Source organism: Ochlerotatus camptorhynchus, unplaced genomic scaffold, assembly GCF_037179485.1.
Source record: "Ochlerotatus camptorhynchus isolate MF236.1 unplaced genomic scaffold, CSIRO-AGI_Acam_v1.1 ptg000132l, whole genome shotgun sequence".
Taxonomy (NCBI): domain Eukaryota; kingdom Metazoa; phylum Arthropoda; class Insecta; order Diptera; family Culicidae; genus Ochlerotatus; species Ochlerotatus camptorhynchus.
Genome location: NW_027040622.1, coordinates 1,623,270 through 1,650,779, shown reverse-complemented (window position 1 = coordinate 1,650,779; position 27,510 = coordinate 1,623,270). Strand labels below are relative to the sequence as shown.

General features: G+C 41.7%; 3 protein-coding genes and 1 pseudogene across 3 annotated transcripts; 1 reads left to right on the top strand and 3 right to left on the bottom strand.

Annotated features, from left to right (window-relative positions):
* Positions 1-14: 14 nt before the first annotated feature.
* LOC135700307 (uncharacterized) lies at positions 15-6,557 on the bottom strand. The gene is made up of 7 exons (XM_065220774.1): positions 6,411-6,557; positions 5,922-6,215; positions 5,739-5,798; positions 3,586-4,175; positions 1,536-2,037; positions 706-1,474; positions 15-644 (listed from the first exon to the last, which is right to left on the bottom strand). The coding sequence occupies exons 2-7, from the start codon at positions 6,171-6,173 to the stop codon at positions 256-258; spliced, it is 2,562 nt and encodes an 853-aa protein (XP_065076846.1). The 5' UTR covers positions 6,174-6,215; positions 6,411-6,557; the 3' UTR covers positions 15-255.
* Positions 6,558-15,178: 8,621 nt separating this feature from the next.
* On the bottom strand, positions 15,179-17,114 carry LOC135700293 (maternal protein exuperantia-like; annotated as a pseudogene).
* A 1,589-nt stretch (positions 17,115-18,703) lies between these two features.
* Positions 18,704-20,955, top strand: LOC135700306 (alpha-amylase I-like). Its single transcript, XM_065220773.1, has 2 exons — positions 18,704-20,165; positions 20,226-20,955. The coding sequence occupies exons 1-2, from the start codon at positions 18,727-18,729 to the stop codon at positions 20,953-20,955; spliced, it is 2,169 nt and encodes a 722-aa protein (XP_065076845.1). The 5' UTR covers positions 18,704-18,726.
* A 57-nt stretch (positions 20,956-21,012) lies between these two features.
* Positions 21,013-27,292, bottom strand: LOC135700305 (uncharacterized PE-PGRS family protein PE_PGRS54-like). The gene is made up of 3 exons (XM_065220772.1): positions 27,170-27,292; positions 26,853-27,105; positions 21,013-23,052 (listed from the first exon to the last, which is right to left on the bottom strand). The coding sequence occupies exons 1-3, from the start codon at positions 27,197-27,199 to the stop codon at positions 21,050-21,052; spliced, it is 2,286 nt and encodes a 761-aa protein (XP_065076844.1). The 5' UTR covers positions 27,200-27,292; the 3' UTR covers positions 21,013-21,049.
* Between the last annotated feature and the right edge of the window lie 218 nt (positions 27,293-27,510).

The window sequence follows — 27,510 nt, the reverse complement described above, 5'->3', positions numbered from 1 at the left end:
GTAAAAAACAGCCGTTGAGTTCTTATTAGCGTTTATTTCAATGTGAGGTTCTAGTTACGCAAGCTTACAGCGTCACTGTTGTATGTAGAGTTAAGTTGATTTTATATGTTTAATGGTCAATGTTCTTCCCTAGTCAATGAATAGGATTGTTGACAATTTTAAAATTGAATTAAGGTACACACTGATGATACCTTTGTAACTTAATGCGAACAATTATCTTTACTACATTCTAGTCTCAAATGGAGTCCTGCCTGTTTAGGCTTCAGCCTTCACTTCCTTGTCGGCTCCGTTGGCATCGCCATTGGTGGCCTTCTTGGCTCCGGTTTTCTTCTCGGTCGCCGATACTTCATCTTCCTCCACCGTGCTGTCATGAATGTTGCTCTGATCCAGTCCGTTCTTCTCGGTGTGCTTGAATTTATCGTACCGCTCAGAGCTGGCCTTTTCCTCGTCCTCTTCTTCCTCGGCGTCCTCCCCTGGGTCAACTACCTCACGCAGCAGATCTCCGATATCGTTATCGACCACCTCCCACATTTGATCGTCAGTGGTTTCCTTGTTTTCTCCTTCGCCGGCTTTCTTTTCACCGGAATCCGGTTTCTCACTGGCATCCGCTTCCGAAATGCTGACATCTTTCTCTTTCTTGGCATCTGTGTGAACGAAAATTGAGATTAGATGGATACGGAACAACACACTGGTTAAGAATTTTACCTTTCTTGGCCTTAGCATCGCTGAGTTTCTTCTTGTGAATTCGTTCGGCCCGTTCTCGTAGTTTCTTGTCTTCTCGCTGACGGATATACAATTTGAGATGTGATCGAGTCTTGCAGTGAATCGCAAGTATCTTCTCTGGATCTTCCCGCCTGGGCAGATACATATTGCACAGGTCGCAGTACTGAACCTCGACCTTTTTGACGTGTTCGCCACCGATAACGGTTTCCTCATCAACATCATCGCTATCGTCTTCGTCGTCTGTTCCCGGACGACCAATGGATTCACCCTTCTTCGGAGTGGACGCGTTATCCTTGCTGGAGTCGGTCGGTTCATCTACATTGCCAACTTCATCGACAGTGGTGAAGTTCTCCAGATCGATTTCCGCTCCATCTTCGCCGGAATCGTCCTTGTTGGCATAGCGTTCGACGCGGGCTTTGAATTTAAGATGATCCAGTGAGGCTCGGTGCCCTTCGTAGGCCATAGGGCTCTTGAAGCCAATCTTGCACGTAGCACAGTACGGCATCAGGAAATGCTTCATTTCCTTGTGTCCGTTCGATTTTTGATGGACGGCCTTCGGTTGTCGGAAGTTCAGCTGACACAACGGGCAGTACGACGACTTTTGCTCGCTGCCTTCCTCGACCTTTTCGTCCTCTTCCTTCTGGGCAGCCCGTTGAGTCTGGCGCATCTCCATCAACTTATCGCGAGTTTGTCCCGCGATACGACGCATGGCAGCGCGGTGCAATCCACGGAACAGATGGGATGCATATTCCTGTGGAAGATGTTTGGCATTTAGGAAGATTGGTATGTTTGAAATGGCGCAGCGTACTTACCTTGAAGGTGATACACTTTGTACCGCAGTGGCAGCAGTCCAGCTTGATGTACGACCGGTGGTACTTGGTAGTGATCTTAGTGTCCTTTTTCTTCTTCTCGCTTTCCTTGTCAACTGATTTCTCGCTGCTGGGCGTTCCCTTGACCTTAACAACGATTTTTTTGGTACCCTTCTTGGGGGTAGACGGATCATCTTTCTTCTCACCTTCGCCTTCTTCGCCCTCTTTGGATTCATCCGCCTTGCCATCGTGACCTTCCTTGTCTTCGGTGTCCACTGTTTTGTCCACCTCGGCGTCTTCATCTTCCTCGTCGTCTTTTACCGTTTTGTCACCATCATCTTCCTCTTCATCCTCCTTGGATTCCTTCTTGATAGCCACATCTTCTGCTCCCAAGATGTCCTTTTCCTCATCATCGATTTCCTCGTCATCATCTTCGCCTTCGTTCTCCGTGGTGTGGTCATCGTCCAGCTCCTTGGCAGCAGCCAGAGCACGCTTGATAAGGGCCCTGTGAGGATAAGGGAAATTAGCACCGGTAAAGCGTCCAGCTTCAGGTCACCTTTATGGCTGAAGAGGACAAGTAACATTTGGGCATAATGATCCTTCTACAATAAATCAGCTTTCCTGGATCTGAGGTATAGACAATTGCAGGGTAGCCACTGGATTGAGGAATTTAAATTCCAGGTTGTGGTCCTGTCTTCCTGGTTTAATGGCAACAGCTAAATATGATGAAATGCCCCAAATAGCATTACAAGTTCGAAATTTTATTATTTCGGATAACGTTTAACCCATAGAACCAATAGACTGTAGTTGTGAGATCAGAGTATGTAGATCTCAAAGAATTTCGGTGGAAAATTGCAAGGAAATTCCATGATGAATGTATGGCAATTTAAGTAAGTCCACCCCCTCTCTCTTTAAGCTTTACCGTTTTTGCGTTTGCTCACAGGCGCTCCAATGCGCTCAAAGGATTGGATCGAACAGACGCACCCAATCTACGTCAGACGCAATTAGGTGTAACATCTATTAAGAGACGCACACATTTTGAGGTTAAATTTTGCAACCACTAGCAACATCTAGATTCTACGGAAATCCTCAGGATCTCAGTTCAACTCCTGAATGTGCCAGTGAGAGTTGAATTTATATTTAGCCTAAAATCATCGAAATACCCGTTTATGTGAGTAATGTTTGCATAACTTGCAAAAATGCAACTTCAAGCATTGAGCAACCATCCACCGAATAATTAAGTTGTTTGAAACTAGGGAAGTCAGAGTGTTTTGGCATAACAAATTTAAAAAAAAAACAAGTATCTCTTGGAGTGTCTTGAAATATTAACGTAGATTTTGTTTCCGATAATAGAAGAACTAGGATTATGTTGCAATAGGTCTACAAACATAGGTTGTAATTCCAGAAAGTTATAGCACACAATGTCTAAAAAGACAAGGTGGTCCAGAGTAGCCATGGGCGATGAAAGAGTTAATAAGTTCTGTGATTAAGAAATAGTTTCCTGAATTTGGATGAAATTCCCTGATATTCCGATATTTTGGTAGTCGACACCCTGTGTACAAAAGCAGATACGGCAATCCACTCTTGAATTATCCGATCCAGAGACAAGTCCGGAACATACACTACCTACGGAAGGACAAAAACACAAAAAAGTCCGCTACACCTACAGTGTCCACTCCAGTAATTAAAAAAAAAATCTTTTAAACCTATGCCCTAGACAATTCAAGCTGAACATTGCATTAGGTCCTGAGTAAATTGATCGATTCTCTTCGTGGACATTCTCTTTCGTTATTAACTTGAGCAAATAACTGTTTCTTGTTGTTTGTCGTATTAGATGTTGGATAAAAGCTTGAAAATACTTGAGAATGCCGTGGGGATACAAAGAGAAAGCCGACGAAGAGAATATGTCAATGTTACTTAGGACCTAATGCAATGTTCAGCTTGAATTATGACCACCTGATTCTTATAAAACCGATTTAAAAATAATATGCCAACCGATCATTATGCGAATTACTTTAGAACTAAAAAAAATATATATTTAAAATCTACTTACTTTCGAGAAACCCTGGTAGTATCGGTCAATTGAGAAATGCGCATCTTCATAATCCGCTTGATGCCATCATGCCGTCCCCCGCGGATCGGCCGAAAGTTTCTTCTCGGCGGCGGAATGCCAATGTCCCGCCGAGAGCCCATTCGGTTGGTAATCATCCCGCGGCGTCCATCGTTCCTGAAACGACTAGTAAGCCTACCTCTTGTCGATCCCCGGCGTATGGTCGACATCGGGAACGAATCGCGCGAACCCATCGATGATCGACCCATCGGTGGCCCACGGCCTCTGGTGTTTCGTGGAGCGACCGACCTAGGCGGCCCCATCGGTTCCCGGGATCTATCACTGCCACCGCGTCCCCGGCTGCTGCTGCGATTATCCAACCGATCACGGCCAATGCCGCCACCGCCGCCGCCGCCACCACCACCACTGCTGCCAACCGACGATGAATGATGTTCATTGCCACGTTTGTCGTAGGATGAGCTGCCACCATCATGGTACCGGCTGGAAGAGCCACCGCGACCACTTGCACCACTACCATCCCTACGGTGATAATCTCCGCCGCTGCTTCCGCTGCCGTAATCTCGGCGACCTCCCTGCGCGCGTTTTCACATCCAATGCCGCCAAACGAGAGGAATCAATGTTGTCGACCCGTTACGTGTGATTCAGCGGCATCAGGAACATATGTGCGTGATTTTTAGCGCGCGTTTGTGTGTACATACAGACACAGGAGAGATTTTAAAGTTGATGAAGATTGAGGTTGAGAAATTAGTATGAGTAAGAGTAGTGGATGTTGGTATTTATATTTTTTGATTTATTGTTGGTGGTTTTGGTGCTAATGTGAGCTTTAGTAGTAATTCTTTCGAGTTTGGCTAAAGATAAGAAACATATCAACCATATCCTGGTCGTCCCCCTGCATTCTGTATCTTGTACTCGTTATTTCAGTTTAGCCGCGATGAGTCGAGTATGGTAGGACAAAGAGAAAACAAACAGACGAGGCATCCTGGTCGCTGCCGTCAGAAGCACAACATCAGCTTCGCAGTGCAGGATCCCTCTGGAAAGCGGTCAGCTATATATTGCTGGCTTAAGGAAAAAAATAAACATAACATCGCATTTCGGATCCAGATCCACGCTATCCCAACAAGTGCATCGATGAATGCTTTTCAGCTACAATCTCCTAATCATTACACAACTTGAGGATCTGATCTTTTTTGTTATCTCTTCCTACATCGCTTCCGCACTTGCTACAGACGCCATCAGAGGTGGACAAACACAAACTAGATACAAGGTAGGGCTCATTCCAGCTTCGCGCACTCATCCTGGATCCGTTTGGAACGGAACTGTCTCTCAACAGCACAATGAAGGTTGTGAATTTCACTGGATGCTATTATCATGGTCCAAACCGAGGACCGAGGAGATGCTATGCGCGTACTACGTGGCTAATACAAAACTGATCTCACTCAAAATCAATCATTCAATCGTGTGGGTGCATTGCATTCGGAGAACGTTGCCGGCTAGTTCGGCGTACGCGGCTGGCGACGGTCACAGTCCATTTTATGTTCGGTTTTTCCACTTCAAACATAGCGAATATTTATATACTTTCTTCAAGTTCTTCAACATGACATTGGAGCGCGCAGGGAAACTCTAGAAAGGCTGCCGTTCTTCAAATCGCATGCTCGCCCAATCCGAGATTTCACTCTCCATGCATCGATCGGGTCAATCAGTACAGCAGATTTTGCACGTTCGATTACTGGATGGAGATGAAATTGGCTAACTTAAACCGGGTTCTTTCAAGCATTTCCTGCTTCTCTCTCGATTCAACCAAACTTGAGACTTTTTGTTCTGGATTCGTTCGAATCATTAGTGCATTCATTTTAGAAGATTATTCATTCAAGTACGTTCAGTTTTGGTCTCATAGAGGAAGCTTGTGAAAATAGTTCATACTATCTGTTCTATTACTCTTCTTCGTCTTTAAATTAGGATTTTTGAAAGGGTACAGTAAACAGAAAAAAATAGATTAGCTCAAGAAAAAACTAATTTCGGTAAATGATGCATATTGATGGAACAACGTTCAACGTACATGTACAGTCATCGATTGTAAAAGTCTGAAATCTTTAGCTAACAGCCGAAATATCCTTTTACTTTACCCGCATAATTACCTGAGAGGAATGATCCGTACGGGGTCTCTTACGATCCGGGGAACGACGATCTCGTGAATCCTGTAAAAAGAAACGCCATTACATAACCTTTATTGATTTGCTTGATTACTTTCACAATTCGTTTAATCAATGAAACCACCACCCATGGGACTCTCATCCATCAGGTACACCCCATTAACTCACCTTGTAGGATTCGTTCCGCTTGTAGCCACCACCCTGGCGATCATCTTGCCGGGAATACCGTCCGGTATCGTAACGGGACGACCTGGAATCGCCATAGCTTCCACCTCCACTGTATCGATTGCGGGAGCTGTCCCGTCCGTTGTAACTGCTGCCACCGTGGTGGTCCGAACCACGGTAACTTCCACCTCCGCGATAGGAACTACCGCCACGGGAACCACCACCCCGCGGATAACCTCTTCCACCTCGCGTCATACTTCGCTGCCTCTTTTTACTATCGTTTATTCCGGAACTTGTCTGCAAATTCAACGGAAACAAAAAATCGATTCACACTACGCTTACATTAGTTCTCATTCTAGAACCAAGACAAGACACGCCACAAAAATTTTCATCTATTCTGATAAATTAAGATGGCGTCCGAGAGCCGGGCAGACGCTCCACTTCGATAAAAATTTAAAATCTATTTTTCACTGTCGCAAACATCATACGCACCTGGAAAATTAGCCAATTTTATAACACGTCACTAAATGATCACTTTCCGTTTGTTTTCAACACTTTTCAATAAGACTTTACAGAGCAATTTTATTAATGCAACGCACAGACCAGCAATGGCTGACCAGCAAACGGGAAAATTTTCACAAAGTATGAAAACAGCGCACACGCCGAAGCAGTGAAGTGCGAAAACCAGCGCAAATGGCGTTGACGGCACCGTCGAAAAATCGTCTCTTCTAGAAAAGATTGACAGTTTCTTATGGGATTTCTCGGTGGAGTGAAAGGATAGTACAAAGTCCGCCATGTTTCACGAATAGTCTGACGTTTGCTTACGGATTTTACCATAGGAGTAAAGAGCTATAGAGTCGCCGTCAACGCCAAAGACACGGGAGAAAAACGTTTTCCACACATTGACAACCAGTGTTTTTTCAAGGGATAGGAATTCGATTATTTAAATGTCAAATTAAAGCATTCAGGAAAGCATACGTTCTGGCGAAATAGCAGTGGAAAACACGCTATCCTACACTCAAAAAATTTATCACATATCTAATGGATGAAAACCATGTGAATTTCACATACACAGCAAAAAAAGTTGTTGAATATTACATCGAAACTGCTGCAACCAGGTCAATCCATCGGTTGTGTAATATCACATTGTACGATGTACATCGATTTTGCGAACAAAATTACATCCATTGATGTAATATTGTATCTGCGTTTTGCTATTACATCATTATTTCATACATCAGCTTGAATTACGTTGATCGATATTACATTTTTTTTTGCTGTGTAGCTTTCATGTGATCACATAGCTACACATCTCACCACAAAATTACATGAATATTATGAGGCCGATGAAATTCATATGAAAAATCATATAAAATTAAAGTGATCGCATAAATGTTATGTGAAATTCAGATGAATTCCATTAATTTTGTTTATGGATAAAAATCATTTGCAATTCCAATGGAAGCTACACAGTAAAAAAAAATGTAATATCGATCAACGTAATTCAAGCTGATGTATGAAATAATGATGTAATAGCAAAAAGCAGATACAATATTACATCAATGGATGTAATTTTGTTCACAAAATCGATGTACATCGTACAATGTGATATTACACAACCGATGGATTGACCTGGTTGCAGCAGTTTCGATGTAATATTCAACAACTATTTTTGCTGTGTACATGAAAACTATTTTCGGTGTAATAGCGAATTTGTTTATTATTCAGTTCCAACCTGGATCGGGTATCAAGATCGGCTCTGCATGTTTTCTGACAAACATCAGTTTTATCGTTTGTTTTTAAAACCTACCTCAGGATCAGGTTCAGGTGACAAAAAGTTCGGTTTCACACCGATAATAAACAAATTCGCTATAATAAAAAAGGGTGGCTTCTTACCACCGACAAACCGACATGAATGATCATACAAAGTATCATTAAATTTATGATCAAAGCACAGACAAACAGACTTAACACATTGAATATTTCTCACTGTAAAACATCGTCGCTAAAACTTTACCGCCATCTGTTGAGTACACTGTGGTGGGTGGTCCGCTGAACAGATGCGTATAGTATGTAAACATCAAACTCAAGGGAAATGACTATGCGCGCCACAGTCGGCGGTGCTATCAACAACTTACGAGTGTTATGTCTGTTTGTTTATGATCAAAGCACAAAACTGACATCTGCCGCCGTGTTCGCGAAAAATGTGTATCCTAGCCACGAACACACATACTAAATGTATGAGTTGGTTCGTGTCTAATCTATTCCGGGCAAATTATTTTTATCTAGATAACAAATTTCTATGGTTTTGACAGATGAGATCGCTGCACATTTGAATCCGTCGTTATGGATTCTCGATCAAGAGTTAAGTTTTAGTTTCATGTCGGTTTGTCGGTGTTCTTACTCTTTTATCTCTACGCACTTCAAATCAGCCAATCACGAGCTTGTTCGCGTTTGACAGAAAAGTGGTCTGTCGTGTTCGTCGTATTGTCTCCTCTTCCTCTTAGAGCAACCGTACCAGTCGTTGCCATTTGCGGCACTATTCAAGCTGAACATTGCATTAGGTTCTAAGGCTCTGAACCATTTGGTGGATTATTTTAACTTTTGGTTAAAATTTGACAGATGGAAAGTTATCGATTAACCCTGCTATCCGGGCGTGGTTATTTCTGACAGACAAGAAGTTAAATTTTGACGACCGTGGCTCGAAAACCGGTCGATCTACAGCACGGGGATTTTCGAACATAAGAAATAACTTTCGAAATGTCACTTTTAACTACGAGTTAAATTTAATTCGGCAAATGGTTCACAGCCTAAGTAACATTGACAGATTCTCTTCATCGACTTTCTCTTTGCATCCCCATAGAGATTAGTGACGTTTAACGCACGCACACTAGCGGGAGCAACGCCGTGTAAAGTTGTTTATTATTTTCCTCTGGCTACCCGGAAAAAAATAACCATACAATTACCATAAAATAAAATACAATTACATCCAAATCTATTGCCAACAATCGATCTTATTGTGCGTATATTGTACAAGAAATTTTAACATATTGTTATTACATTAGATGTACAATACGTCCCATTTAGTATGAATTTTCAACAATAGAAAAACAATAAAATGAATGGTAAATGACTCAAGTTTGTTCGGGAAAAACTGATTTTTTGTATGGTTAAGATACATAACAACCCCCTTGTTCTATTGTAGATTTCTCAATTTACCATAGATTATATTGTGAAAACAATAAATTCTATGGTTATTTTATAGTTGTGGACGATACAATTTATTTTAAGTACAATAAATTCTATTGTATGGTTACAATACATTTCATTGTACCTATATCGTTCTTTTTTTTACGGGTAACCTAAAAAATGTATGAAAGTAGGTCTGTCAAAATGAGTTTGACATCGATTTGTTATGTATTTTCCTCGGATATTCACTAACACACTCTCACGTATCGCACCAATACAACCGGACGTGAAAATCTCAATGGGCATGTAAAGACATTCCCAGATATTTTCAGTACATAGATCGATAAAAGAAGCTTTTATCTACCATCTAATACGACAAACACATCAAGAAACGGTTATGTGATCAAGTTATTAACGAAAGAGAAAGTCGACAAAGAGAATCGATCAATGTTACTTGGGACCTAATGCAATGTTCAGCTTGTATTTTACTTACGCACAGCGTTTCCATTTTGGCTTAATCACTCCTCTCCACACCGGTCGTTGCTATCAAAGTCATAATTTAAGTTACCGTTTTCCACCGGCCACGGCCAGGGTAAACGCGACACGTGACGCGACTCACGCAAGAAATAATAATAAATAATAAGATTATTTTGAATTGGTTGCGTCGCGTCACGAATCACGTCTATACTCTGGCCGTGGCCCAAGGTGCGGATTGCTATTTCCCCCCACCTGAATAGCAACCCCCGGTATGCAAGTAGCGTTATGGTAGAGGTTAGTAAATGTGCCTTATTTACTCATTGGTATGGTTGCTCTTAGTTAATAACGCATTAGTGATAAAATGTGCTCCAAATTGAAGAAAATACGCGTTGACTTTACTTCCTTTCCGAAGGAATACGTGATCAGAGATTTGGTCGCCATAGAAATATACCAACGACCTCGGCTGGGGTGAGAAAGCAGCGCTTACCACTATCACGAAACGAAAATCAATTATTTTATCCATATGTTTCACTTATACATTTTTGCCAAAACATCATCCTTATACTTTCCATAAGACAAACCACATAGGTCCTATAAGAATGCATAAAAGGTATGTGTGACCGCTTATACATTTCATTTGACACATGATCTTCATTAACTTTTTGCAAGACGTCAGCTTATTAGTTGACTTATACATTTTATGAATAATCAGCAATAAAAATTTGCCAAAATGTATCAGGAGATTTCTATTCGTGTTCACCACCGGTGCCAAGATTTGGCTTCAATCTATGCGTGACTATTTTTTTTTTATTAACTCGTGTTTTTTTTTTAATATGCTCAAACATCTTAAGAACAGCTCAATGAAACCACACACTTAGATTTTTTTTGCCGAGATGGGCACCACCGCGCAGCTCGGCATTTTATTTTGCTGGAAATTCAGCAAAAAATATGTTTGTTAGCTGAGATCTCGGCAAAATTCCCGTTTGTTAGCTGAATCTCGGCAAGTTGTTCGCTGAGATCCAGCAAAATAAAATGCCGAGCTGCTCGGTGGTGCCCATCTCGATGAAAAAATCTAAGTGTGCAAGTAACTTAAGTAAATAAATTTCAAGAATACACCCCTTTTTTTTTAAATTACCATACCCGATGAATAATCCAAATGCTAGAACCACAGACAAACAGACATAACACTCGCAACTTGTTCATCGAACAAGCATTTAACGGTAAATTTAAAAATATCGTAGTTGGTAGTACCACCACCTGTGGCACGCATATTCAATTCCCTTGCGTTTGACGTTTACACACTACCGCCATCTGTTCTGCGTACTACCCACCACAGTGTACTCAACAGATGGCGGTAATGTTTTAGCGACGATGTTTTACAGTGAGAAATATTTAATGTGTTATGTCTGTTTGTCTGTGCTAGAACTATTCCACAAATGGTTTGGATGATATCTTGAACACGTCATTAAGAAAAATAACAAAACAAATTATATTAGGGATATTATAACTAAAGATTATTTTTTTTCCTTTGATCCGTCGATCTTGTTTTCCGTGCTGAGCACCAATGCTACCTACGCAGCTCCCACACCTGGACCCTACCTATCGACCCATCAACTCATGAACCGGGGACCAACGGCTTTACTCCCCTCAGTTATCAGAGATGTTATGCGGCGGTGCCGACTGGGATTAAACCCAGGCCTGCTGGGGTGAAAGGTAATCACGCTTACCACTCTACCACTGGAGCTGCTATAACAATAGATGAATATATATTTATTATATATGTGATATTATTTTTAGTTCCTCATCCGAGCCTTCTTATAAACCGCATCATTCATGTACTTGAACCTGGGCTTTTGTTGCTGTTTCTTGAATTTCCTCTGCAATACTAATTTTTATAATAATGTTTTTTCTAGCATTTCATTGCATTGAAATATCAACGAAGCTCTCTAAACTTCTACGAAGATTTCTGAACTTCCACAAAGTTTCTTAAACTTGAACGGAGCTCCCTGAACTTCTGTACAATTCACTAAGCTTAATCGAAGCTTTTCAGCGTCTTTAAAGTTCCCTAAACTCCTGCGAAGTTCCGTGAATATCTACGAAGTTCCCTGAACTTCTGAGATTTTTCCATAGTTTATACAAATTATATCTTCTTCTAAGTTCAATAATTAATTTTCAAAGCTCTCTTCATTCTTCCGAGAACTCAAAACATGATGCATGAACTTATCCAAACTATTTGGAAATCTTTTTGGACTAAACAAAGTTTCTAAATCTTCCAAAAAGTACATTGAGCATCTTTGAAAAAAGTTCTCAAACAAACAGCTGCAAAGATTTCTATAATGTTACGAAGATTTTTGAAGTTCTAAGATGTTAGCATCCCAACTAACATTTTTAGCTTTGTAAGCCAACTTTTCCAGCGTTGTGCTGTAAAGTAGCTGAAAAGAAGCTGCAGATACAGCTGCAAGCAAAAGCTAGCAAAATAGTTTTGGAGAGCGTTTACTCAACTTTCTCACAACCATTATTCAATTTGTCAGTCGCACTGAATAACATCAGCCAATAAACGCTAATGTCACTTTTATACACACACTACCCAACTTTCAACTTGTAGCGGCAAAACAAAGCTAACAAAGTGAATATATTACTCATTTGATGGCTTCTACACAACCAACCACTCTTGCTGAATAACATAAACATCAAAAGTGCTTTTTCAACAACTAAACAACCTATACTCAGCTTATAAACTGTGTTAGAGCTACTTCGGAAGCATTTTCACAGTCAACTAGGTTTATTTTTAGATATGTGCAGTTTTACAGCTTTTACTCTGCTCTTTTATAACTAGTCGAGAAAAGTGATTCATGTGTACTATTATAAAGCCTCTACTCAGCGATTTTGTTGTAGAAGGGAATGGTGATTTGTTTGCATAAGTTCAAACAGCTATAAGTAGCTGACTAAGTTCGCCAGATTTGCTTGTATAGAGGTTGAGTAAAGGTTTCCTCATATCGTATAACGTTTGAATACAGCTTGAGACTGTATAAATGAAATGAGTAAAGCGTTTACATTGTGAAAATTGTTAGTTGGGTAAATGAAATGAGTAAAGCGTTTACATTGTGAAAATTGTTAGTTGGGTTCTAGAGATTAGGCAAACATGATTTCAAACTTATACAACAAACACACACATCCCAACTAACAATTTTCACAATGTAAACGCTTTACTCATTTCATTTATACAGTCTCAAGCTGTATTCAAACGTTATACGATATGAGGAAACCTTTACTCAACCTCTATACAAGCAAATCTGGCGAACTTAGTCAGCTACTTATAGCTGTTGGAACGGTCGGGAGAAGCTCTTATTGCATATCCATTAACGCTTCTATACAGCTGTTATCCTGCTGTTTAGTTGTGTGTGAACTTGAAAGACGCATATTCAACCTTTTCCCGGTTATCCAATAATCACTACACAGCTTTCTCTTGAAGCCGGGTTAAATACTGTTTACGCTTTTTTATGAAGGAATTTATTGAGTTTATTTTGCTGTGAATCAAATTAATCGAAATTAGTTACAAATCATCACCAAATTATTTACCCTGCACGAACCTGGAATCGAACTCGAGACGACCTCATTGGCAAACCTTGACACTACCAACTGTGCTACGCCAACACTTTGAACTTATGCAAACAAATCAACATTCCCTTCTACAACAAAATCGCTGAGTAGAGGCTTTATAATAGTACACATGAATCACTTTTCTCGACTAGTTATAAAAGAGCAGAGTAAAAGCTGTAAAACTGCACACATCTAAAAATAAACCTAGTTGACTGTGAAAATGCTTCCGAAGTAGCTCTAACACAGTTTATAAGCTGAGTATAGGTTGTTTAGTTGTTGAAAAAGCACTTTTGATGTTTATGTTATTCAGCAAGAGTGGTTGGTTGTGTAGAAGCCATCAAATGAGTAATATATTCACTTTGTTAGCTTTGTTTTGCCGCTACAAGTTGAAAGTTGGGTAGTGTGTGTATAGAAGTGACATTAGCGTTTATTGGCTGATGTTATTCAGTGCGACTGACAAATTGAATAATGGTTGTGAGAAAGTTGAGTAAACGCTCTCCAAAACTATTTTGCTAGCTTTTGCTTGCAGCTGTATCTGCAGCTTCTTTTCAGCTACTTTACAGCACAACGCTGGAAAAGTTGGCTTACAAAGCTAAAAATGTTAGTTGGGGTGTTTGTTGTATAAGTTTGAAATCATGTTTGCCTAATCTCTAGAAGCTGCTTCTTCACACACATCTTACATGCCTCGCTTTCCGTTTCAATCAAGATTTCAATCTTCAATATATTCTTTTATCTGCTATAATGGGTGAATCAAAACCGTGTTTCCCCCCTTCCGGATTCTACAAATGCGAACGAATATCTACTTCCTGGAAGCCATCCGTTTACCTCTGCCAATCGAGAGCCCGAAATTGGAGCAACCGCTTTGCTGTTATCCAAAAAATTCAAAAGCATTTCCAAGAGCAAATTCTGCGCATTGAGCAAATTGTAAATATAAAAAATGGTAGTGGGATTACAATAATGTAATGTTCAAAGTGTTTTTTTTTATGTTACTTCATACGCGAAGTTAACGATTTTCAGAGTTGGTTGGAAATGCTAACATGAAGCTTTAGTGTGATGATTTATTAGCTAGAGAATGATCTTTAGAAGAGGGTAGGTGGATAGTTCCGTTACAGTACGGCAGTATGAAAATTGAATAGAAGTTGAAAATGAGCGAAGGGCCATTAATGCGTCAGTTTTTCAAGATAGACGCACATTTTTGCCTAACCCGTACGATGTACGCGGGGACTTGAAGTATGTCTCCAAGTCCACAGGCAAAAATGTGCGTCCCTCTTTTTGCTCATAAACTGACTGCGGCTGTGGAATAGTTCTAGCGACGTTTTTATCACTACCTAAAGCCCCACGTTGCGAGAGCATTTCCAGTCGATGGTGTGTTATAATGCAGTTCTTCTTTACCCAACTATTGTGTTGTTCCTCCCGTCATGACCAACGCCTTAGCCATTTAAAAAATACGATTAGTTATTAACTAATATCACCCCCTAAACTCTAGCGTAGCCATTTGCTCACAATACAATAGAAATAGGGAATCTTCGAAACGAAGCAATAGGAATAGGAAACGAAGCTTCACACAAATCGATAGCTGATCTCTTCTAATCAGGAACCGGCTTCAACCTCTTCTCGACTAATATCTTCTTGCATTATTCATCATCATCAGCACTTACATCATAGAGGTAACTCTAAGACCACTGGGTCCCGAATAAAATCATTATTATTTTTCGCTCACTCAGTACCAGAACAACGGTCCCAAGCAGTCCCAAGCTATTTCACTCACCCCTGCATGTTCTGCATGAATCCACGCACCGCTGATGTTATCTGTCAAGCTTTCATAGCGAATCAAAACAAACATAGTGTAGTAATAGAATTTCAACTAGAATAGGGTACGTTAATCGTTTGCTTGGGACCAATAGGCTACTAAAGTGGTGAGCCAATTTAAAATCGTTAGTTTCGTATTGATTGTTGCTTACATGACTACTAAACATAAGGAATTCAATTCAATATTTTAAGTTGCTTTCAGTTTTGTTCAAGATATTTCCAAACATCCACATCGGCCTTGTGGCAGTGAGCAAGCGGACGGACTTTTCAAGCGTTGGCCTGAATGATCGGCGGTTGGTTCATGTTCTGTTGGTTACCGTTCTGACGGGTCTGGTTCTGATTCTGGTTGCGACGGCGTCTCGGCTGGCGCGGACGGAGCTTCCTGTTTCCACCAGCACCACCGTTCGGGGACGGCGGCGATTGGTTGTTGCTGTTTTTGTTCTTACCGTGGTAGTTTCCACTGGTATTGCCGTTATCACTATTATTGTGCTGCTGGTAGTTGCCGTTGCTGTTGTTGTTGCGACCAGCGTTCATGGGTTTACGGTTGTCCTTGCCGTTGCCGTTACCATTTCCATTGTTGTTGTAGTTGCAATTGCCCGATGAATTGCTGCTCTTGTTACCGAAGAACATCCGACCCGGGATGGCCGTTGGCGGACGCGCGTGATGACCGTTTTCAGCTGCTGCTTGTCCGGATCAAAGTGGCAATCGAGCAGCTCGGAAAGCTCGGTTCTTTCGTTCTCCTTCAGGTCAGTGATCTTGGCAACTACCTCCTCCAGACCCTCGCGCTTGCGGTCGGTCCAAATTTGCTGCAGCGTGGCAAGATCGTGTCCGTTCTCGGCCAGCACTCGTCGGTACGTTACAGCCTTAACTCTATGGTAGATGGTCGTCTTAAAACACTGCAAAAACACCGGCCGGAGCGAGTTCTGGCGGACCAGAATATTCTCCTGCTCATCCAGTTCGGAAATTTCGCACGTGATCGGTGAGGCCAGATCGCACAGGGTCAAGCACATCTGTTCGGTCGTGGACCGAGAGCGTGGTTGCGGTTCCGGAACTGTCGTCACCTGACCAGTGACAGCGTCCACATCGGTCTGATGTCGATCGTCATCGGTTTTATTCAGGTTCGGATTGTCGTTCTCGTCAGCAGCCTCAGGTTGTGTGCATGGCTCTCCTTCCTCAGTTCCCTCGTCCTCTTGGCTCTCTACACACTCGGCTGTCTGCGGACAGTCGCTGCTAGCTGCCTTGTCGTTTTCTCTGGACAAACGACGTGCAATTTGGTAGGCCAACCGGGCTCGATATGCCGCATTTCCTTCGAACCCTTCCTTCGCTTCGTCCTTGTCCAGCACCAGGTTGGCCAGCTGGCGGATCGAGAAGTACTTGATTGTCTTGCTGCACTTGTCCTCGGCCAGTTTGAACCCGTTTACGAACGATTTCACAGTCGCGGTGAACCGATCCAACAGGTTGTACTTCTTCATGGCCTCGATCAGCATGTACGGTACGAACTTGCGCTGTTCATGATAGATCATCACGATACCCTCGGAACCTTCGTCCTCCTGGTAGGTGATAAATTCGTTCAGAGCCGAAATTTCCGTTTTTGTTTTCACGACCCGATAGGTCTGCATGCTCTTCAACATGCGGAAGAAACCAACTGTGATGACTCGAACCTGGTGCCGCTGTCGGCCGGCCGGATTCAGGTTCATCAACGGCATAATGTACTGCGAGTACTGGTATTCCGACGTGTATGCGGAGATCTGAACTATTTCATCGATCAGTCTACGACCCGTCGTATCAATGTCGATGCCAATCAAGGTGTACTTTCCGTACGGGAGGGGATTGGTATTGATGGAGACATCCGTTCGATCGAATTTGGACGAGAGGGCTCCGGCTGGACCGGAGTCGCTCTCCTCCGAGCAGCTTTCGTCTTCCACCACTTCGAATTCGGTCTCCACCGGTTTGCTTTCTTCGATTCCGGTCACCATTTTTTCCTTGCAAGTTTTCGAAGCAATTCACTCTAATTTCCCAATTTATTCACTGTTTTCACGCACTAAGCGACCAGCAACCGGTATGCCTTTACTTTTGATGATTTTACGAGACACTTCGGAGTAGCCTCCAGCCAGATGTCGATATTTTGCTTGTTATCTAGACCCCCTCCAGAATTATCTAGCCCCCCTCCAGATAAATTGTCTAGCTACGCCAATGGATGATAGCTGAATTTCTACGATATTTCCTGATCTTCTACGAAATATTCTAAACTTCTACGATATTTACTGAGCTTCTCCAAATTTTGCCGAATTTTTGCGAAGTTACCTGAACTTCTACAAAATCTCTTGACCTTATATGAAGATTTAGCAAGTACTGCGTAGTTCACTTGACTTCTTCAAAGTTTTCTGAACAACTATGAAGATCACTGCACTCATACGAAGCTTCCTCCTTTTAAGAATATCGTTGAATTTCTGTGAAGTTCCATGAAATCTACAAAGTTTCCTGAACTTCAACGAAATTCCCTATAGATTGCGGAACAGAGACCGACGTTAAATAAACGAATTAATGTGTCATAAAAATGATGTTATGTGTAAACTAATGTTAATTGCCTACATTTAGGCTTATTTATTTTTAACAATTTTGCAATAAAATATGCAATTTATTCGTAAAGCCTAGCAGATGAAACTGTAGTTTTACCATACTTGCATTACCACACATGTATCATGTAGGGTAATGATTTTTTTTTTTTTTTTTCCTTTGGTTTGTTTTTTTTTTGTCGATCTTGTTTTCCGTGCTGAGCACCAATGCTACCGACGTGCCAGGAAGGCAGCTCCCACACCTGGACCCTACCTATCGACCCAGCAACCTCCGGCCGTTACCGTATTGACTGAGATATGAGAATGATCTCGACCTCTTAGATGGAAGTAGCACTATCTCACACCATTGATAACTGTCCTGACCACATCCTTGCAACTGCTGGGACAGGGAAGGATTGTTAGTTAGATGCTTACTTAAAAGAGATGCAGAGAACTCTACGATCTCATAATTGTCATATGAGTACGGAGGTTTGTTAGTGGGGAGGGTAAAGCTATACGTTCGGTAAACTTTGCTGGCAGATTTATAATAGCAATGGGGATAGAATAAGGCATAGTGATCCTGCTTAAAAATAGCTTATTCAGCTCAAGATGAATTTCTAGCTGCTTCTAAAAAAGTTGTTGGTTGTGAGGAGAATTGACGATTAATTTCTATCAACATTCCGAGAGTTCAGATGAAGGTTCAAAGAGACTTACAAACATAATACATAAGAAGATAGTTTGGAAATAATACTAAGGAACATAACATGCATAACAGAATTTAAAGAAATTCAAAGGAAAGTTTCAAAAAAATTCAGAAGTGAGGAGAAGCATTTTTACTATTTTTACTATGTTAAGGCGAAATAAATGCAAGTCAACGATATGATGCTAGCAGCTAGAATGCTTCCTATAACCACAACAACAACCCAGTTAATTAACATTCGATTTCAAAAAAGTTACACAGCTGCAGCTAACTAGTGCAAACACAACGACAAAACATCGATCCCTCACGATAAATTCTATTGATAGAACTGTTCCTGCTATCGCAATATTTAGTTTCGCATGGATACAACGGTTTAATACGTGAAATTTATTCACAACCCGATGACTATAAAAGTTCCGTTGATCATAGACTGAACCATCAGTGTTTCCGGTGGATTTATTCAGGTACGACGATCGCAATGAAACAGTTATTTATAATCGTGTGCTGTACCCTAGTGGTGACTAATGCTCAGTTCCCCGGATTCAGCATTAGTCCCAGTGGATTCGGTGGCTTTTCGTTTTCGAGCCCATTTTTCAACTCTTCATTCACGCCTTCAAATCCGATGGATCGTATATCTAAAATTTCATCTACGATCGGAAACACAGTGAACAATGTACAACGAAACCTTCCAAGGCTGCCACAGCTGCCAAATCCTATCACAGCGTTTTCTCGATTTGCTAGGCCGTCCAGCAATTCAGTGAATTCAAACACAAACTCCAATTCAAACCAGAATTCGTTTGATAACCGAGCCGATTCTGGTGCTGACGTGGCTAGGAATACGTTTAATGAGCTCATGAATCGAATTCCTGGCGTTCCTAATTTTGGAAATCCCAGTGATCTGTTCAACTCATTTAAGGATTCGATGAATAAAATAACGAATCAGAGAGCCGCTAACCCCGACCAGATATTCAACCAAATGAACCAATTTCTACCAGAAGTGGCTCGCGTAATGAATAATGTTGCCAATTACACCAAGTCAGCTGCCAACACTGATGCATGGCGGAATATATCTAGTGTCATTCGGCACCAAATGCAGAACAGAATAGATTCAATGGTACGTGGCTTTTCTAACATCACTTCCGCAATGAAAAACGTTGCCAATAGTTTGCCGAGCCTTGTGCCCGGTCAAGGCTTGAATACGACGCTTCGCAATGAGCCGTTCTTTTTCCCCAATCGATCTGGGATTGTTCACTTGTTTGAGTGGAAGTTCGATGACATTGCAGAAGAGTGTGAGAAAGTGCTGGGACCGAATGGGTATGGAGGCGTGCAGGTATCTCCGATCAATGAATACTTAGTATCACCTTCTCGATCATGGTGGGAACGATATCAACCGATTTCCTACGAAATCAAATCACGATCGGGTAACGAGGAGCAGTTCTCCGATATGGTGCAGCGTTGCTTAAAAGCCGGCGTGCGAGTCTACGTGGATGTGGTGGTTAACCACATGGCTGCTCCGGGATCCTATGCACCGCTATACGGTACTGCTGGATCAACCTGTGATCCATTGGCTAGGGATTTCCCAGCCGTTCCGTTCAACAGATCCCATTTTCATGCCACTTGCCAGATAGATAATTATAATAATGCGACCAATGTTAGAGATTGCGAACTGGTGTCTCTGCCTGATCTGGATCAATCGAACAGCTTCGTACGGGAGAAGGTCGTCGAATATTTGAACCATTTGATCGATCTTGGTGTAGCAGGATTCCGAATGGATGCGTGCAAACATATGGCTCCAGCAGATTTGAAAGCTATCTACGATAGCTTGAAACCGGTTAATGCACTCTACTTCTATCCACCATTGGCTAGGCCGTTCATCTATCAGGAAGTCATCGATCTGGGTACCGAAGCCGTTTCCGCGTAAGTAGCTCAAAGTTTTTTGATTAGGTAAAATTGTTCTAAAACAGTTGTATTTTCCAGCAAAGAGTATACGGATCTAGGCGTGGTAACGGAGTTCGATTGGTGTCTTATAGTGGGGGAAGTCTTCGGCGGCACTCTCACTGCATCCGCTCTTGAGATGCTCACTAAGAACGGCTCAACGGGAGTTCTGCTTCCATCCAGTCAAGCTCTGGTGTTCGTAGATAATCATGACAATCAGCGTGGTCACGGAGCAGGAGGTGATTCGATTCTCAACTATAAGAAGAAGCCACAGTACATCCAGGCAGTGGCATTCACTCTAGCCACCGACTATGGAATAGCGAGAGTGATGAGCTCTTATGATTTCTCGAACACTGACCAAGGGCCCCCACAGGATTTGCTTCAAATTATTAAATCTCCAGGCGTCGCAGCAGATGGCTCGTGTACGAATGGCTGGGTATGCGAACACCGTTGGCCAGAGATTAGAAGAATGGTTCTATTCAAAAACTATGTTGACGGGACTCCACTAGACCATATTCAGTCGACGAATGAAACGTTCGCTTTTTGCCGTGGAGAAAAAGGGTTTATCGTGTTCAACAATTCAGAGGACACGATAACGCAAGTTTACCACACGTGCCTACCGCAAGGTCAGTATTGTGATATTATATCGGGAGAACTATCCCACGGAGCATGTACAGGAACGGTCATCAACGTTGATTCAAATGGAGATGCTGAAATAACTCTTGCTAAAAATTCTGTAGTAGGTCTATATATTCCTTCGAAGGTTACATGAACTAAGGAGACACAAACGTTTGCTGAACTGATCATAAAATTTTATTCAAAATATAAAAATGTGGTGTTGGGATCAAATAAATACTGAGCGTAGTTCATTTTGGAGTTTTGGATGCTAAATTTCCGCCGATCACCTCAAAGCCCGTTCCAGGTCTTATCCGATAGCTCAAGCTACGTTGCCCTCCATCGCTAAGATACGAATACCTTCCATCGACTCTCCCTCTGCCATCGCTGCTTTCTCGGTGAGCTTGTCGTCCTGTGTCGTAGGAGAAATTGTACGATCCATCACTGCCACCTTTAGAGCTCCCGGATCGTGTTCCAAAATTTTGACCGCCACCGCCAGAAGCACCATAAGAATTAGCAAACGAACCACCATTACCGGAACCAGGTCCATAGTTCAATCCGTTTCCACGATCAAACGATAGACCGTTATTAGACAAACTTCCACTGGTTCCCCGTAAATTGTGTTGGCCGTCAGCGAAGGAATTATCACTGGACGTCGTATAGGGGAAGCCGTGTGATCCATCTACACCTGTTTGACTTGTAGGATCTCCCGACAGTCTGTTTGTGTTTGCCAAATTTACCGGTTGGACACCATTGTTGATACTGCCATCGTAGCGCTGGTCAACCCCTCCTGCTCCGTTAGATCCCTGTCTACCAAAACCGCCATTCTGATGTAAATACCTTGGGCCACCATTAATATTCTGGAAACTCTCCGGACGAACCGTGGTTGTAAAAGGCTGACGCTGACCATTGTTGGTGTACACATTATCGCTATCAGTAGGTTCAAATTCAAGTCCAGAACGACCCCTATCACCGTTTCCAAGAGTATCCCGGACGGAAACGGGTTCATTTTGGAACGATCGATCAGTGGGACTGCCGTTTCGCAACGTAGTTGTAGCGAACGTTGTACCGATTGGTGAAATGGTGGAGGTAGGTATTGAAGGTCTTCTCTGTCCGAGACCATTGGGAACAGCTAGGCTACCCCCTGTGGGTTGGAATCCCGTACTCGGTCCAGCGACAAAAGAAAGATCATGATCACCGTTTTCGTTACGGAATGAATACGAACCCTGAACGTTTCCCCGATTGTCGGCTGATTCCTGTCTCGTGGAATCCGGAGTTCGGTACGCAAAGTTGTAAGTCCCATCATTTCTAGGACCAGATTGGCTCGCCGTAACGGGAGCTGATGTCGTGGTCGATGAAGAAACTGGTTTTGGTAAGCCATTAGGAGAAGCTAGACTACCTCCGGTGGGTCGAAATCCAGTGTTTGGCCCTGCCACATACGAAAGATCATGATTACCTGCATCGTTTTGGAAGGAATAGGTTCCTCTGACAGTTCCACTAGGGTCACCACTTTCAGTTCGAGCCGAATTATCGTTAGCGTATGAAAAGCGGTATGATCCATCTCCTAGGGGTCCTGTGTTGAGAATGGGTGTAGGAGTAGGAGCCATTGCAAATGGAGGCCTTCGCCTATGGTTGGAATCCCCACTATAGGCTGGAGTTACAGCATAGCGAGGACTTGGATATTGAAATCCTCCATATGAGGGTCCAGCTAAGCCTGCACCGAGATAGGATCTTCCAAACGATCCACTACCAACAGGAGATCTATTGCCGATCGATCCAGGAGCCAGTTGTCCACTTGCGGGTAATTGCCCGATTCCAGGTGAACCACCAATAGGGGATCTACTGGCAGGTGATCCTGGGCCAAGTGATGCGCCACCATTCAATCCACCTCCTGTAGATCCGCCATCAACGGATGATCTAGGAGTATTGAACGACCCAGGACCAAACGATGATCCTCCAGGTAGAGATCTACTGCCCGGAGACGTAGCACTGAGGGGTCCACCAACGTAAGATCCACCTCCTGGTGAATATGCTCCTCCAGATCCACCATTCAGCGAACCATCGGTGGAAGATCGTGGAGTGTTGAACGATCCTGGACCAAACGATCCTGGACCAAACGATCCTGGACCTCCAGTGAGAGATCTGCTGCTGAGAGGTCCTGCACCGAGGGATCCACCGCCGTAAGAACCACCTCCTAGTCCTCCAGGTGATCCAGGTGAACCACCAAATGCAGCTCCATTATATGCCGACGATCCTGAAATGAATAAGGTTTTAGCAGTTGTGCATTAGAAGGGCATAGAATGGGTAGTTTATGTTTTAAAACATTGGGTTCGTTAGGAGTATTGGGGTAATTACATGTTCGTAATATGTATTTCGAATGAGACCGAAATCCAAAATGCTATCTATATTGCAGCACTGGGATTATTTCATTATGATCCAGGATAGATGCCGGTCAGTGGGCGATGGATTGTAGCCACACACACTGGGATTGTTTTAAATAAGTGTGCAACAAATATTGGTAGCTGAATAAGAGCTGATTCAGGCAAAAAATATGCTTGCTCAACTAAAAAATAGCTTATTCAGCTTTTAATCAGCTCAAATTGTTTGTTGAGTAAATTAGCAAAAATCACCATCTTAGCTCCCCTGGGAAGCACTTTGTATGAAAGCGACCTGTCAATTTTTTGTCCAACAGTATAGTGGCTATTTTGCTTTAAATATTGATTTAAAATCGAGATGGAAATAAATACCGTTGTACTAAAAAAAATTAAGCCCTTTGAGATGGTGTATAGTGACCGATATATATATTTTTTTTAATTAAATAACTCAATTTGCGATTACATTGCAGAAATCACCACCGTCCCTCCGGTGGTATTTTAGCATGGGCCGATATGTCAATTTGTTAGTTAGGGTTACGGGTTGTAAACTAGGTCTACTTATCCCCTTATCTCAGCCTATCAAGCATATAAATTATGTTTCAGTAATAAAACCCAATTTCAATGAATCAAAAACTTCACTGCTCATTTGAAATTGTGACCCACAAACGAACCATTATAGTATTGAGACGAATTGAGTAAATTTTCTGCTCTATTTTAATGAAAAGTTCTTGCCAGTGCTTTGCGCCGCCATCTTCTCATGCTCACTGGAGGAACAACAACAAGTTTTTCGGGTTTTAGAACGCATTTTATTCAATTTAAGAAGTGAAATTACTAAATAGGTACTAAAATGAAGAAAACAAAACAACAATCTCATTTCAAGAACTGTTTTCGAGGGGGCAAAGTTACATGCATTGTTGGGTCTTAGATGATGAAAGTGGACCCTTATTGAATCCATGTTCGTGAAAAGCTTTCATGTGAAAATTGTAAGTTAAGATACTGTTTATCGCAGTGGTTCTCAAACTTACGTTGATTGCGACCCACTTTGAATTCCATAATCTTGCGACCCATCAATATCTTTATAGTTAAAAATTAAGTTAAACCTGAAGTCTGTGAAAATTGAGGGTTCTAGCATCGCCAAAATGACTCTTAAGACGCCAAAAATGACCAAGAATCTATAAATGAGTCCTAAAACTTCAAAAGTTTATTGATGCCAAAAAGGAATAAATCCACTAAAATGACCATAAAATTGCCAAAAATGCCTTTAAAACGCTAAAAATACCATTGAATCGCCCTAGAAAGCCTTAATAGCCAGTGCTATCTGCCAGTGCGCGTCTGATAGTGCTCCCAAGTAACATTGCAAGTTTTAAAGAGGTTTTAAAGCACTCTACAAGTCTAAATCATGATCTACAGAACCCTCATAAAACCCAAATTGTTACTTGGGCTGTGCTTTAGGGTAGTCGACGACTACTTAATTCCACAAAAAAAGAATTTTTAATATTTTCATCAGGAAACCGCAAACGAAGGGAGAACGGGAAGCGAAGTCATATTTTAATTGGAAAAGTACAAACGAATTTAGCTTACAAGAAGCGAAGTCAAATTTTACTTGGAAAATTGCAATCGAATTTGGATTATGAGAAGCGAACTCAAATTATACTTGGAAAAGAGCAAACGAATTTGGATCACGAGAAGCGGAGTTATATTTCCTTCCACCATCAGGTCTAAAACCTTTATTCAAGTTTCTTTTTATATTTTAAGATACTTTATTACCAATTCTAAATTTAAGCCATTTAAAGCATTTATATTTTGATATAGGTGTAAATTTCAACTCAGGGTTAATGCCATATAATTTGAAAAATTGAATTCTTGTGACCCACTTATGACCAGCTCACGATCCACCGGTGGGTCACGTCCCATAGATTGCTGGTTTATCGTGTTCAATTGAGTTCTTTAATTAAGGTGAAAGTTAATGCTTTTCCGCTGATACTGAATCCACACCCGTTCGAACCACATCCAAATTCAAAATGCACCAATACCAACAAGCATTGCAAATAAGGAAATTGAGAAGTATCGTAATTTTTACTGTATTCGTAAACACAGTATTATTGTATGATTATAATACCTCTACTACTGAAATGACAACTTCAATTCAAAGACTCCAAGTTCCAGGAAAGTCCTGCTAATGCTCAGGGATGTCTTGCCGTAGTTCAGGGAAGGCCTGCCGAACTTCAGCGAAGTCCTGATGAAGTTCAGGGAAGCCCTGCCGAAAGTCCTTCCGAAGTTCAGGAAAGTGCTTCCGAAGTTCAAGGACGTCTTGCCGAAGTTTAGGGAAGTCCTGCTGAAGTTCAGGGAAGTTCTGCCTAGCCGGAGATGAACCAGCCTAGGGCTGAAAGTCTCCTTAATAAAGATATAAAAAAAAAATTCTGCCGAAGTTCAGGGAAGTTCTGCTGAAGTTCATGGAATTATCTAATTTTCTTTACAAATACCAATATATATCAAAATACCTTCATCAAAAAAGCTGATATTTTAACAGAGTATCATGAATACTTGTGAAACAACTTGTGAAAATCGAGGATCATTTTTTTTTTTAATAAATATATCAGTTACTGTACATCATCTGGAAGGGCTTCATTTTTCGATCGCATTTACTCCATCTCGATTTTTAAATAGAGTTTCAAAGCAAAATAATCACTTCACTGACACAAAAGTAACAAAAGGACAGCTCACTTTCATCACAGAGAACAGACGTCCAACTTCGGTCAGAAACTTGTGTAAAGTTAAGTGGAAACGTCGCCGTTACGTAGCGCTAGCATCTCCTGATTTCCTCTATATATTTTCCACTTTCGACCAATTTGGCGCTAGTATCGATACATTTTTCTGTTTAAAATTGCCACTTAGTGTCTAGTGTAAGTTGTGCAACGCCAGCACCATCAGGTTGTCAAAGAGGGTTTTTAAGTGGGGAAGTCGCCGTTAGTGGCGCTCAAGTCGAATAGGAATCTTTACACTAGTTTTTAGAGAAATTTTGTTCGATCCCCAACGTCTGTTCTCTGTGTTTTCATATAAAGTACCACCGAGGGGCGCTCTGACAAAAAGTTAGACAAAAAATTTACCTGTCACTTTGCCACAACGTCTCAAATCTGAATACATTGTGCGGTGTACTTTAGTCAAACTGCCAGCAATTCATAGATTTGTGAGATTACAGACTACATAATTGGTTTCGCTGATATTTTACGATCCTGGGAAGGTAGAAGCATGGGTAATGCATTTTTTCTGACCGAAAAAAATTATATATCTTCTGATCGATAATCGAACTGTTAGTGTACTCAGAAACCACGGTGTATAAAATAAATAAATCCAAATCTCTAAACAACAGTCAAAGCCAAAACTGGTATAGTGTAGAATTTGATCGCTACGAAAAAATAGATTCCTTGCTTTGAACACAACAACACAAAACTTGATTGAAACCCTGCGATCATATATTTATGTCTTACTTAGTAGGTATTGTGGGTATTGAAACGGTTATTTTTGCACAACCCAATGATTCTGTAGACTGTATTTTCCCTTTAAACGACAAAACAAAATACAAGCTAAAACGTCGGGGAGGGGGAAATCCAAAACTTATCGATTAAATTCCAACACAACACAACAATTTCGTTTCATTTTTGGGTTTACTTTCGCTAACCTGCACCATACTGAGGCTGAAATCCTCCCACACCCGCTTTGTACCGGACATTCACTATCCTTCCATCCGGTTGCAGTTGAGCGTACTGACCAACCACTTCGTTGGCGGAAGTTGCACTTTGTCTTGCATTGATTCCACCACCTGCACTGTATCCGTATCTGTACGATCCATCGTTGCTTCGCTGATAGAAGGATGCTGGATCAATAGTCGCGCTAAAAACTGTCACTGATTCAAGCCAAAACACCAACAGGATCTATAAAACAACAAAAGCTTCAATCACTGCATTTTTCCTTGCATATATTTTCCACTTTTCTCACCCCTCGATAGCATTTCAGGAGCGATTGCATTTCACAACAATATTTTCACTAACGCCAACTGAGATTTACACTATCAGATCACTTCGCAAATTGCCACTTTCTTTAAGTGGACTCCGTACGATCGCGATTGAATATTCAGCTTTAACGATTGCCGACAAAGTGTTCTCCAAGACGACTAGAATCGATGCTTTTATAACCGCACGCAATGGTACCGTAGTGTGACGAATCTATTCGGTTTTTGCATATCCCAGCAATAGATCTTATATCCGATAGAATTAACTGTACCCTCTTGCACCACACCCTCGCACCTATCTAATGCACCCTTTGGGGCATAAATCCGA